At 34.4% G+C, this 13,775-nt stretch overlaps 2 protein-coding genes across 3 annotated transcripts in view; both read right to left on the minus strand.

Annotated features, from left to right (window-relative positions):
• Window positions 1–2,231: 2,231 nt before the first annotated feature.
• LOC104246333 (Golgi SNAP receptor complex member 1-1-like) lies at window positions 2,232–8,922 on the minus strand. Its single transcript, XM_009802140.2, has 5 exons — window positions 8,699–8,922; window positions 6,744–6,974; window positions 5,489–5,656; window positions 3,012–3,125; window positions 2,232–2,728 (listed from the first exon to the last, which is right to left on the minus strand). Exons 1-5 carry the CDS (start codon window positions 8,735–8,737, stop codon window positions 2,615–2,617), a joined length of 666 nt encoding a protein of 221 aa, XP_009800442.1. The 5' UTR covers window positions 8,738–8,922; the 3' UTR covers window positions 2,232–2,614.
• A 2,890-nt stretch (window positions 8,923–11,812) lies between these two features.
• Window positions 11,813–13,775, minus strand: part of LOC104246334 (CHD3-type chromatin-remodeling factor PICKLE-like) — a 59,460-nt gene continuing 57,497 nt past the window's right edge. For both annotated transcript variants that reach the window (XM_009802142.2, XM_009802141.2), the window contains exons 29-31: window positions 12,770–12,902; window positions 12,600–12,673; window positions 11,813–12,456 (exon numbers count right to left, since the gene is read on the minus strand). In XM_009802142.2, the coding sequence (XP_009800444.1) occupies window positions 12,046–12,456; window positions 12,600–12,673; window positions 12,770–12,902 (618 nt within the window). In that variant the 3' untranslated portion in view covers window positions 11,813–12,045. The remainder of the gene's footprint in view (window positions 12,457–12,599; window positions 12,674–12,769; window positions 12,903–13,775) is intronic.

Here is a 13,775-nt window from a genome sequence, read left to right on the forward strand (position 1 = left end):
AATTTTGGTAAATCTATAATTAATGGTAAAGGTTGGTAAATTGAGAATTATTTGGGACATTTACGTAAGATTCCCTTTAACATATGCAACTTTTAGCTTATTTTATGTGTTTAGTAAACATCAAACTTACTTATAAGTCAAAATAAAGTAAAGTCACAAGTTAATCAACCCCATTTATGACTGATAGAGAAAAAGGAAATTCAATTTTTTCGCAACAAAAAACGCGATTTTTTTGGTTGTATTTTATACTGCTACGGGCAACTACTCCATGCCATTTTATATTACACCATGTGAATAGGCACTTTTTGTCTTCTATGGGTGTACTAAACACAAAAAAAAATGCTTATGATTTAAAATCAGTTGGTCGCCCTCACATATGGTTTTTCAGCTCATATACACTTGTATTTGTGTTTGAATCAATTTGGAATTAAAAATCTTGCGATAATCAACTCTTTCTTAGTGTAATACGCTTTAAGAGCATTTTAGTGATTTAATTGAAGAAAGCGTAGGATCAGCTTCTACATTTCAAGTTCACTAGTTTTAGGAATTTTAGTTCCAATGAATAAATTATTTTTAAATTTTCATAAGGTCAAATCTTAATTGATCTTAGAGTATTAAATATTAGGACTTCCTACATAGTTCAAATAAAAAAAATTATAATTAAAATTTTAGTTAATTGCAAAATCTTAAAATTTTAAGAAAAATAATTTAATACAGTTTTGTCCAATATAAGAACTATTAAGAGCAGCTAAAAACGAAAAAAAAGGTCCAATAAGAGCACGAAAAAATAGTAGAGAAATATAACTTGACTAAAGGTTAAAGCATACAGTCTAATACAAAAAGGATTCTATTCAACCAAGCTTTACAATCCAGAACATCAAAATAAGATGTATTGGTTAAACACGTGCATGCAAAATTCAACTGCTAATACAAATACATGAATGCAAAATTCAACTGCTAATAAAAAAATTGCTCAAAGAAAGAGAACCCGAAACCCTTAATTTTGTAGTTGTTGCTCGAATAAGGCAAAATTATGATGATGAAAAGGTGAAATTGTAACTTCTTTTATAGAATTACATGCGTATATAAAATTGGGTGAAACTTTTATTAGAAAAAAGACTCTAATAAGTTCTCAAAGAGTTCGTCCTCATCTAATATAGTTATAAAAAATTCAATGTCAAAAATTTATATCAAAACATTCCTAGTGTGTGCATGAATTAGTCAAAACTTAACAACTTTCCAAGTTTGAAATTTTAATACTCCTAAATTTAAATATAGTTGAAAGTATCAAAAGTTTCCAAGTATGTGAATTAGTTAAAATTTTATTAACTAAAGGAAAACTGAAACCTTTCTATTGTGTGTAAATTGGACAAATTTTTATTATCTAAAAAAGATCTCCTAAATTAGAAAGAAAATTTTGATAATACTCCTAAATATGGAGTTGGACGAAAACTTCCTATTGGATAGAGAACGAAAATATTTCCTAGTATGTGTGTCAATATTATTATAAGTATTAAAAGAGTAATTAAATAATTGTTCCTAAATAGTAGGAAATTAATTAAATGACTATTTTTAAATATTAAATAAATAATCAAATGACTATTTTGTCTAATGTGAACTCTATTTTAAAAAGGGTAAAAAAAAGGCGAACGACATTTCGCTAAGGGCCTTCGTGCTTTTAATATAGTATTAACTACCGTCAATAAGTTAAGTCAAACAAACTCTATATAGCCACTAATAGATTAGTGCACGCACGATGGGTGAAATTAAAAAATAGCTAGATTTAGAAGTGGTAATTGAAAAATAGCCACACTTTCAAAAGTAAACGAAATTCAGCTACTTTTCATGTAAAGATAAATCTGAACAAAAACACTGTTCAAAATCCGAAAAATATTCTAGCATGGAGTTCGAATTTTTTACAAGTGAACTTCCAGCATAACATGCTGGAATTTCATAATATGCTGGAGTTCCAACATAATATGCTCGAAGTTCATATACAGGTGCTCCAATCTCCAATATATTATGTTGGAATTTTCCATGTACTGGAATTCCAGTATAATATGCTGGAAGTCAATACACAGGTGCTCCAATCTCCAGTATATTATACTGGAAAAAATAGTGGCTATTTTTCAATTACCAGTCCGAAAACTGGCTAGCTCCTACTATTTTAACGCAAGATGGTAAATGTGCAAGATAAATTGGAGCAAAGAGTATTAAAAAGAGAAAACAAAGACAGTCAAAACTGAATCATATTCATTCCTACAAATCAATAATTCTCCGGAATTAGCATTGATAAGCTGTATTTGAGAAAATCGGGTGCTTGATAATAGAATTCAATAAACCATCTTAAATGTATAAGAATGAAAAATTACAAAAATAATACTCTGGTGCGTAATATACAAACAATAAAAATGAGCAAAGACCATGCTCATCCGAGTCGCGAAAACAGCCTCTTGCAGAAATGCAGGATAAGGCTGTGTTAGACCCTTGTGGTCCGTCCCTTTTCCGGACCCCTCGTATAGAGCTTAGTACACCGGGCTGTCTTTTTTTAAAAAAAAAAAAAAAATGACAGTGCTCATCCGACTCTATCAAAAAGACCAGCATAATACCTGATTCATCTCGTCAACCAGTAAATCAAAATGAGAAACAAGCATACAGAGGCAACTAATGAAAGAATGATTGTGTCCATTGATTTTTTCTTCTTTATTGTTGAAAGAATATGATTGACCTGCAAAATTGTGTGTCAACAAATTAGATTAAAGCAAAGAATACATGAGAACAATCTCACCTGCAACAAATCCAAATATATTAACAATACCGCTCAATGGGTGGCTTACACGATACTACTGTAGCAAGAATTACTTTCATCGTAGTTTTACGTGGACGAGACATAAGATATTTAAGACCTCAACAGAATTTTCTATCAAAAGAATGAGAACTTTAACTTCGCTAAATCAATCTTGATGTTAATGAAATGCATAAATGTTGAATCTTGAAAAGAGTTTCCTTACAGTTGGAAGGCGACTGGTGACATTGCTGAGTTTTGAATTGATGCCACCAAATGTTGATCGTTGAAACACAAGTCCCTTCATGGTTTCTTGAGCATGAGAAATTACACCATCAATCTATACCAGAATAAGTCAACATTTAATCACAAAAATATGCGTAGCTACAAGGTAACGACATAATGAAAACCCCATAAAGCAAGTACTCAGAAATACAGGTCCAAACTTGGAAGTTGTATGACCAGAGGAAGAGGTTTACTCTTCTTTTTATTTCTTCATTTCAACTTTTCCTCAACTAATTTTCACTCAAAAATTCATCTAACCATTTTGTTGCAAGATTTTGTATCTGTTAAGATAGACTTTAAACTTAACTCAACCCCAAAATGCTAGCGCACGAGGTAAGGATTGTTCAAGACGATATAAAAAGATTACAACTCATCCTCAACCAATGAGTGACTAACATTTCCCCGCATACTCGTGGTTGGATAACTGGAGCGTGGATAACATTATTTGGGAGCCTAACATTTGGTAACCTAACATCAGGGATAAATCTGACTTTGATACATGTTAAGAAAGATAGACATTGAGCGTAACTTAACCTCAAAAGTTTAGCTCATTTTGCAGTGAGGATTGGGGATTGTCCAAGACCAAGACCATTTTTTGACAACTGTGTCCAAGACCATATAAGGAGACTACAGTCTATAACCTTAACCAATATTTATTTTTTTGAAAAGGAGTCTATACCCTTAGCCAATATGGAACACAAACAGTAATTAAGGACACAATAGCATATTGCTTACTGCAACGTCCATTTTACCCTCCCTATCCAGATCAAGATCGTTAAATCAAGGATAAATTACACAAGACACCCTTGTAATATGACTCAGTTGCAGATACACCCGTTGCAGTTCAAAATCATACACTTAACCCTTTTATGCAATGGAAATCCTACCCAAATATTAGCTTGAATAACATTCTCAATTTACAAGGAGGTTAAGTGTTTACCTTTGAAAACAGGAGGTATATTCGGAAATAAGTATATTAAAATAGAATAACTAAAAGACAGATTAAACTACAAACAGAAAGTTCCTACTTGTTTAATCTTATGATATTTGAGAAAGAGAACAAACATTTCCGTTTGAAAAATTTTATTCACGCCTTTGATTAAACATTTTTTTGAAACATGAATCTTCTAAAACTCTCAAACAGAAAATGACCAAATTACTTAATGAGATATATAAATCACAAGTAATAACTTTCTTGCACTTGAGCATGTAAGCTATGTTTTTTTTAAAATGATTATACTCCATTTAGTATATGAAATTTCCAATTTTATTTCAGTTTATTTTTATTGTTTCGGTCAATTTCTTCTCAATATACTTGGTTAGATGAGCGTCCCTTTGTATTAAGGGTTTAAATGTTTGATTTTAAAAATGGGGATACCAACAACAACAACAAACCTAGTGATTTCCCACAAGTGGGGTGTAGGGAAGGTAAGATGTACGCAGCCTTATCCCTACCCTGGAAGGGGAGAGAGGCAAAAATGGGGATACCATTGTTATATTTGTGTAGAATTTCGATTATATAAAGGGTGTAAGTGTTTGATTTTAAAATACCAAGGGGTGTATCTGCAATTGAGTCATATAACAAAGGTTTTTAGAATAATTTACTCTTAAATCAATTATGTGACTAACGGCTCGTTAGGTAGGGTGTATAAGAATAATGTTGAATAAGGTGTATTAGTAATGCAGGGATTAGAAATGCATGGATTAATAATGCAAGGATTATTTCTTATTCACTATTTGGTGTGGTGTGTTAAAAATTAAAATGCATTGCACAATTTTTAGGAAAATTAGTTGTTTACAAAAATGCCCCCCATATTCTTTAACTTTAAGGGACTTTAAGGACAATTTTAGCTTTAACTATGCTAATGCATGCATTAATAGCCTTAGTATTGCTAATACCATGGTTTGCTATGTATTAGTTATAAATAGGATAATACCAAATATGTTGTATAACTAATACTCGCATTACTAATACATAGGTTGAAAAAGTGTACGAAACAAAGGATTAGTAATACCAAAAGCTAATGCATGCATTATTTTCTCTAATGCATACTACCAAACGACCCCTAATTCTCCACAAGTTCAAGTTCTTCTTTCCATAGAATATATATTCATACCCAAGACTGTTACCATACAATCATATTTGAATAAAACAGGAGATCCACATTGCGACAGAAGCAACATGTAAAAGTAATTTCAAGGCAGTTTAACTGTTTGGAACTTAACTCTGGAAAGACATATTCAACTTCATAACTAGTGGTGGAACTTTCTAGTTTCCTCACAAGTCTGAAAGAGCCAATGAATTCCGCTCACATTGAAAAACTATGTTTGTTCACTTGTGTTCAACATCATGAAAATATCTAAGATATTTCATTCCTCATAGTATAACAAGAAAAGCAATTTACTACAAAGATATACCTGCCCAGTACTCCGATGAAGGGAAGCACGCTCATTAAGGAGTGCTTGATCATATGACCCATTGCCATCTTCCAGATCTAATCTAGTCCGATCGAATTCCCTAAAATCTTCAAGCAGTGAAGCATGCTCTTTCTTAGCTCTGTAACTTGAACGAAGCTGATTAAACTCCTATAATCCAACAGGAATTGTAGCTCTCTTTAGTAGTATAAACAACTTCTTAAGTAAGAATTATAGCAAGTTATGCTACTAGATATCTGCTACCAAATAAAATGACTGTAACCATATATTTGATTGTTTAAGAATCCCATGTGAAAGGAAAAACAATAATGTGTTGACCCGTTGACATAGAATTACAAGTCACAATATACGAGATTAGATAAGACATTTCATTGATTCTCAGTGCAAGGTTGCGATCTCACATGACAGAATTCAATTATAAAGTTGAGGAAGCGCCATTTTATATTGAATCACAAGAATCTTAGGTTTTCGCTTGTTTATTGAACCCTTAATTAACAGAATAACAAGCTTTTTCCATCAGTTGATAAAAGTTATAGTTTTTTATAAGGACGGTGAAGTTGTACAAACTACAAAGTAAGTTTAAAGTTAGTAATAGATCGAAAGTTTATGAAATCTTGGTTATAGAATTATAATAATGTTGATTCGTATCCTGATATTATATGAAGTATGGCAGAACACTGTGCAAATGTCCTTGTACTGCTATGAAGGGAAGCGATGCTTTGACTTAAGTCAAAAGACCAGCTGGCATAGTAATGTCTCAGTAGGTAAAGTTGATTTGTAGCCCTGACACAGACTGGAACCATAGTAGAACCGTTTTCGAATGTTCCAGTTATTCACCTTCACATAATAAGCACAAGTGCCGGCTGCAAATAGCAAGTGGGAAGCTGCTAATGTGATTTGGTCTTCAACAGACTCACTTGATAAGCATAATAAAAATGAAACAGAGGCCTCCTACGAATGACCTCACTTCTTGATGTTATATTTATTTTGATGAAGTAAGGGGAATTCATTAATAGGCATCAAGAAGATGCAAAGAGAATAAAAAGGTAGATGATTAGCTCCAGTACATGTGAGTCTCTGCTACTTCTCTATGTTATATTCATCTTAGAACTCCACAAATGAGTAATAATACTTTGCTTGGCATGATTCTGTTAGAAGAAAATTTCCATGCTTTGTCATTGTAGTACTATGATGATAACAGATTACAATGAAAACATTGAAAACGAATTTCAAGTACCTGAAAAAGATCCTGAAGAATTTCTTGATGGCGAGTCAACGTATGAGAAAAGATCTCAGATCCTCCAGAGGAAACCCAAGCTTGCATTTGTGAATTTACTTGTTGAAGCTGCTTGAGTAGTTGATTTATACTGGATTCAAGATCATTATCATTTGCACTGTCAATTTTTGTTGAAACAACTTTACGATACAAATGCATTTGCTCATCCAGTTGTGCTTCAAGCATCCGTGCCTGGTAGTAAGAACCATCAATAAGGAAGAAAAGACAACGGAAAGAAATGTAACTAAAGTTGCAATTCCAAGAAATATTTTCATAGATTGAATAAATTATTTTCAGCGAACATTAGCTCGATCAAGCTAAAGCAAAGACGCCCAACCAAAAAGACCCCCTTCACACACAACCCACTTGACATTATTCTCACCGGCCTCCAAATCGTCTAAAGAAGCTCTTTTCCATCACAAGTTTAAGAAAAAGCAACATTCTTTAAGAGTTAAGCGCAAGCAAGAAAAATGCTTTCCCAACCTCCTTCATTTACCACTATCATCACCGAAGAGACTGTGACCATTACAAGCTAGTACAATTTGAATACCCAGAGAGTGCTATAGTAACATCAACACAAAGAAAATTAGCACACACACCCCCACCCCCACCCCCCAAAGCCAAAAGAAAATATCAGTTGTAGTCCGCAGGAAGTTAAAAAGTAACTATGCTCATGTTTCTTCAAGTGATTTTGGCTCTTAGTCACTTTTATATAGTGAACAAAAAGCCGCCCTCCCAGACACTATCCTTGAGCCTCTTTTCTAGCCTCTTAACCTCCAAAAGCAAGTTCGACCTTTCATATGTAAGCCTTTACATTTGGCGAAAGTTGTAATTTATTGATCAAAAAGAAAAATCCCACATACATGATATATAAGATAAAGTAGGGGATCTAACAAATATAGCTTAGGCGCTCCAAGTATCTAACAAAGCAAATATGTTCCAGTGAAACAACTGTCTGTTTCGATCAAGTCTAATTTGTACCAAAAAACCTTCCACTACCTTCTCCTACTTCTCTCCTTCTATATGGTCCACATAAGCATTAATTTCCAAGCTCTACTTCTCTGTCACTACCTTCTGAACTTTCATTCTAATACCATTCCTTTGACCTTCTATATGGTCCACATAAGTGTAAGAGGAGTTACTTCCAAGCTCTAATTCTCTGACTCTTCCTTCTGATCTTCTCTAATAGGATTCCTTTTACGGAACTTGCATTACCCGTTCAATACCAAACATGTTCCACATAATATCCATAACCAATATGCAACCCTTAAGCCTTATCTGGTCAAGAACTCAAGTCACGGCTCCAAGGATATATAAACTAAGATCGTTAGACCTCATCTGGTCAAGAACTCAAGATATAAAGCCTCAAAGAGATATTGGACCAGTTATACTTGAGCTCGCAAAAGCAATCAAATGAACAAATATAAAGAAAACAACTTTGCATAACAAGAGCTAGACAACAGTCAAACAGTATCTTAACATTTTCCTTCAGCTGATTAAATATAAGGGATTAGATACGCTTTGTAAAAGCTTGTATCTTATTGGAGACTATATTTTTCACTTGCCTAAGGATATCTCGTGCACGTACTTTTAAGTTTCAGATTTGAGGAAAAAGGGAATTGCAATAAGTCTATGAATTTACTGTTCCTTTACTTGCATAGATAACTCTTTTATGGCAAAAACTTATGCAAATCGCAGAAACCTAAACATCCTTATAGAAATTACGGACTAATGAAATACTATCGTATAAGCATGATACCAATAACAAAAGAAAAGCTTATTCATTTCAGCTTCAGAATTCACTAATAATATTCAAAAATTAAGAAATCAAATAAAATGAATCCAATTTCATCAACCCAATTCATGTATATACATCGACAAATATAGGCATAATTCATAATGATGGGAAAAAATACCTGCTTTCGCAAGGAGTCCCAAGAGGTAGGAGGATCCATGAGAAAGCGAGTAACAAAAAAAGGATGAAGAATTGCGGGAAATAGAGATTCTATGATATTGCCGAATTTTAATTGTGAGAGAAGAAGAAAAAGAGGAAACTGAATTCCGTAGAGAGAGAGAGAGAGAGAGAGAGAGAGAGAGAGTCGTCTGAACCGAGAAAAAGTTACTTCCGCAGTCTCACAATTTTGTCAACGCAACAGGTTGCTCACTCTTTACCCCTTACATTTGACATTTGCACTTTATTTTATACTATATTATATTTCATCAATAAGTAGTTTATGGATGAAAAATCGTGGTAGGTTAAAATAACCGAAGAACCTAATAAAATAGGTGGAAAACCAATTGTAAAGTTATTGATAACAGAGCTTAATTTAAAATTCTAAAGGGTAGATTAGTTGCTTAGTGATGGGATAAATTTTATACCAAAATGGTAGAATTCGCTATCTCGTATAGAAGATAGAATAAATAATATCCTTATCGGACTACCGGAGAGATTAAGAGATTTTTTTAATAAAATCATACGTTTTTAGTCAGACATATAACATGTACTATTACAAAGGTGCGTCGTTAACTCCCCATTTTATGTTGGAAACAACTTCTCCATTTTATTTCAAGGTACGTTGTAGAAGCATCCACTTATTTCTAGAGCAACGAACAACGAAAAACATAACGATCTTACCACTCACTGTGTCATCACTCCCACTTCTAAAGACATTACGAGACAAAAGAGTTCAAAATTATTTGCTCACTTACCTGAGTCCCCCGAGCCAAAACTGCGGTCCATACCTGGACACAAGTCTTTTAGAATGGCCTACATAAGAAAGCATCTGGTACCGCATCTGCGACGTTATTACAAGCTGCTAGTGCCCCACTAATATCAAGTTCACAACATCCCGTACGAACGAGTAGAACAAAATCGAAGATTTACACTTTAAGCTGAAACAAAGCTGCACAATTAGGAAAGAAAGAAAGAAAGAAAGAGAATTTTTCTAGATGTCATGTAGCCTCTCGAAGATAAGTATGGACGTTATAATATGGATCCGTAAGACTCAACTAGACATGACTTGTAGAACCTATGAACCTAGAGCTCTGATACAGACCTGTCATAACCCAAATCTGACCAAGTCATGATGGTACCTAACTCATCCCTTTTATAACTTGTCATAACTCAAATCTGACCAAGTCGCGATGGTACCTAACTCATCCCTTTTATATAGGAGCATGCCGATGATTCAAGTACAAATTTCGATTCCAGCTCAGATACGAGCATCAATTGTAAGAGTCGACAAGGGTTGTACAACGAACAAGATCGCAAAATCCAACTAGTATAGGTTTAAGTTCAAGATGCTTCGCTTCAAACTTTCATCCTGTAGTTGGAGATTTAGCCGTGGGACAGCTAAAATCACAGTCAATTGTTCAGTCTTAACTGAGTACTTCTACAGCGAAAAGTGATATTTAGAGTCAGTAAAAACCCTAGCACAACTGCAAGCTACGACAACAATACTATGAGAGTCATACATATAAGGACGGTAGACAAGCAACTGTTGATCAATAAATACAAAGAGACAGAGAGAGGCATATCATCGATGGGATAACATTGTTAAGGGCCTTGAGATTATTTTTATGATCAATTTTTATTCTGGAGCAGGAGTCTATATATAGTTGTTTATCCTGTTTATCGATAATATAATGAGGAACAATCTATATGTATATTGCTTGATCGGTGCGTGCATGCCATGCAACATTTAACCACCACGTACGCCCAGGTTGTGAAGTTTGAAATTACAGGGGATTTGTATTTGAGTTAAAGGGTATGACAGTTGTGCCTAAGAGCAACATATATCATATTTTTTCATGAGGGGTTAGAGAATGATCAGTAAGGGTTGTATGGGGCTTACTGCTTATAGTATAGTCTATAACACTCGAGCTCTCGATAGTGTTTTGAGTCATATGTGAGTAACCCGATGCATGTGTACGTTCCCAAATGACGGCTTCACATGCGGGAGATTGAATTTTATTTTGATCTATGTATCACAACTTATTTCTGTTTTTCCGTATCGTATGGCTTCAATGAAGTTGAGAGAATTGAAAGGAATAGATAAAAGACTTGCTTGATAAGGGTTCAGATTTAGTGTTTCACTTTCACCATAGGATGCCCTTGTTCCATTCGTGAAGAATAAGGACAGTTCAATATGCATGTTCAATGATTATCAATAATTAACAAAGCGATGATGAATACGTGTATGTTGCTTCACAAGAATGATTTACTTGTACAAGACCAATCAATCTTGGCCACCTAACTCATTGCTTGCATATAATTACATCTATGGTTGGTCTCTTACATTTATCAATCTTCATGATATATTTTGGTGAACAAAACTAACTGATCACTTTCGAACTTCATGGACTCATCTGGTGTCTCGCCCGTTCTTGACATGGACAATATAGCAACTCCTTTACTCCATTTGCTTTAAATTTTGAGAAAAAACCCTATCTTATAATTCATTAATAGTAGCTCAATTTCTCATAGACCAAAGATAATCCAAGATAATTTAACAAAGTTCATATAATAGTCTCTAAAAGACCTTGTAACCCTCGAGATACAATACAAAGTATCACATTTTAAAGTGTTATCTAGCACCCGTGGGTCTCAAAGAGCAATTTCTTTTTAAAAAAGAATGATAAAAAAGTAGCTCTCTCATAGCCGACTGCTGTAGTGTTGCAAATATTTTTAAATAATCATAGTTAAAGGAAAAAAAATATCAAAGTAGTATTATCATAGTAAATCCCCAAAGTTTACTACTATAACAAAAGGAAGTCAATACAGCAAGTAGAATAAGAGGCATCCGCAACTTCGCCTAGAGAGTTTCCCCTTTCCCCTATTTTGGTGAAGCACAACATGTCATGTCCGCGATGAAGATGGGAAGCTACATGACTAACTAATAGATTTCATCAGATTAATCTGAAGAAATAGACTTCATTTCAAGAATACACAGCCAAATTCTTTGAAAACCATGAAGTTTCATTCAACTGCAATAATACGGAGAATGACTCGGTAGAACCTGTGAGAAGACTAGAACGCTGAAGTTTGACTATGCTGATTCTCATTTTATAATATGTCCATCAAAACATGGGATATTAGGGAGAATAGAGTACAACACAGAGGCTCCTCCTTCAACAGTGTTTATCAACTTGGAGAAAGAAAAATGTCACCGTCATTTTTTATAAGTTGTTTATAGCAGCTAGCAGACAAAAGTACATACATAGATTCACTTTTAATCATCATCTATACGAATAGCCTCAGAACCTAATTTTCTTTTCTGTCAATATTGGTGGCGGAAATGTCACTATTATCCACCATCTCTATATCAGCTTCTCCAGTTGATAAACCACTAGGTCTAGTCTCTGGAACTTCTGCAGGAGAAATGTTGTGGTGCTCGTTGCTCTCAGCCATGCTTGCTACTGTACAATTGCTAGCACTCTTGGATACCCTATTATCTACTTGAGATGATAGGACTGGAATACTGGATTTACTAGCCTCAGAATCCCTATATTCTTGAACCAGTTCCCTCTTGAAATTCGGAGTATTTTGATGTGATGAAGAAAGAATTTGGTTCATCTGTTGACAAATCGCTTCCAATGGAAGAATGTTCTTTCTCATACTAGGGTGACTCACATTTAATGAATCTTGGACATCTCCGGAGAGTACCTGGCACATCTGCAGAACAGACAAAAAAACATATAAGTATCATCATTAGAATACTTGCTGAGAAATATGCGGTTTTATCGTCTTTGTACTGGCAAGTTTGTCAAATTGTGCATAAGATGAAGTCGAAGTATGTTTGGCAGTGAAATATTCACCTTGTTATAAAGCTCTGCAACACCTAAACGATCTGGTTTACGATCACAAGCAACTTGAGATATTCCCTGTGGAGCTGCATTCAAAGAAGTGCATGATTAGATGCTAGGTCAGTGCCTTTACTACATGACACACTATAGAAAACTCGAGGAGGGTAAATGTCTCTACTTACAAATTGCTACAAGTATGGGGAAATGATCAATCAATTCAGTATTGGTTTCATCAACATTTCGATTTGGTTCATCCGCAGCCTTGGTATCACACACCATCTCTTCATTAGGCAGTTCATGAGAATTTTCATCACCCTAGAGGAAACATGTAAGGATCAGTATACCACATTACAAGTGTAGCTCTCCACAGAAGTAACCAATGGAGCTGCCACACCTGGTGACCTAGATTTCAAAAACTGGTTCACTGAGAGAATTTGAACCAATTAAGCAAGTCCAAGAATTGTACTGAGTTTCAAACATATCCAACAGTTCTTTCTCAAGAGAACGGGTCAAATTCTCAAGGCTTGATTGATTATAGAGGAGAAAATCTATCCTTATAAATAGTTGGGAACCCACAAAGTTCTATACTAGTGAGAACATGTCGTTCCATTCATGAGCTAACCTGCCAAACCAGGCACATAGTACTATGAATCTCAGAGAACATAAAACAGCTAGTATATGTGAAATTACTTGAATTAGCTCTCTAATCTGATTTGACATATACTGAAAGGACATGTATGAAGGAGCCGTCACTAGAGTGAGAACAGTAGTAGGAGATTTTATAAAGGAGTTTTCCACGACAGTGGGTCTATACCCAGGGATCGGCATTGAGCCCCTACTAGTTTACCCCAATTATGAATGAGCTAGCCTACATAATACAAGATAAGGTCCCATGATGTATGCTATTTACTGATGATATGACAGAACCAGAGAGGGCGTGAAGCAAAAGTTTAAACTATGGAGAAACACTTTATTGAGTAAGTTTTAGGATAAGTAAAAGTAAGACATAATACATACCCAACAAATTTAGTCAGCATGAGAAGAGTGAAGTTGAAGACTAAACGGGATTGTTGTGCCAAAATGAAAATAATTTAGATATCTAGGCTTTCAATAGAATGGAATGACAGATACATATGTTACTCACAAAGTTAAAACTGCATGGCTGAAATAGTGAAGTGCTACCAGAAT

The sequence above is a fragment of the Nicotiana sylvestris genome, chromosome 8 (assembly GCF_000393655.2).
Source record: "Nicotiana sylvestris chromosome 8, ASM39365v2, whole genome shotgun sequence".
NCBI lineage: Eukaryota > Viridiplantae > Streptophyta > Magnoliopsida > Solanales > Solanaceae > Nicotiana > Nicotiana sylvestris.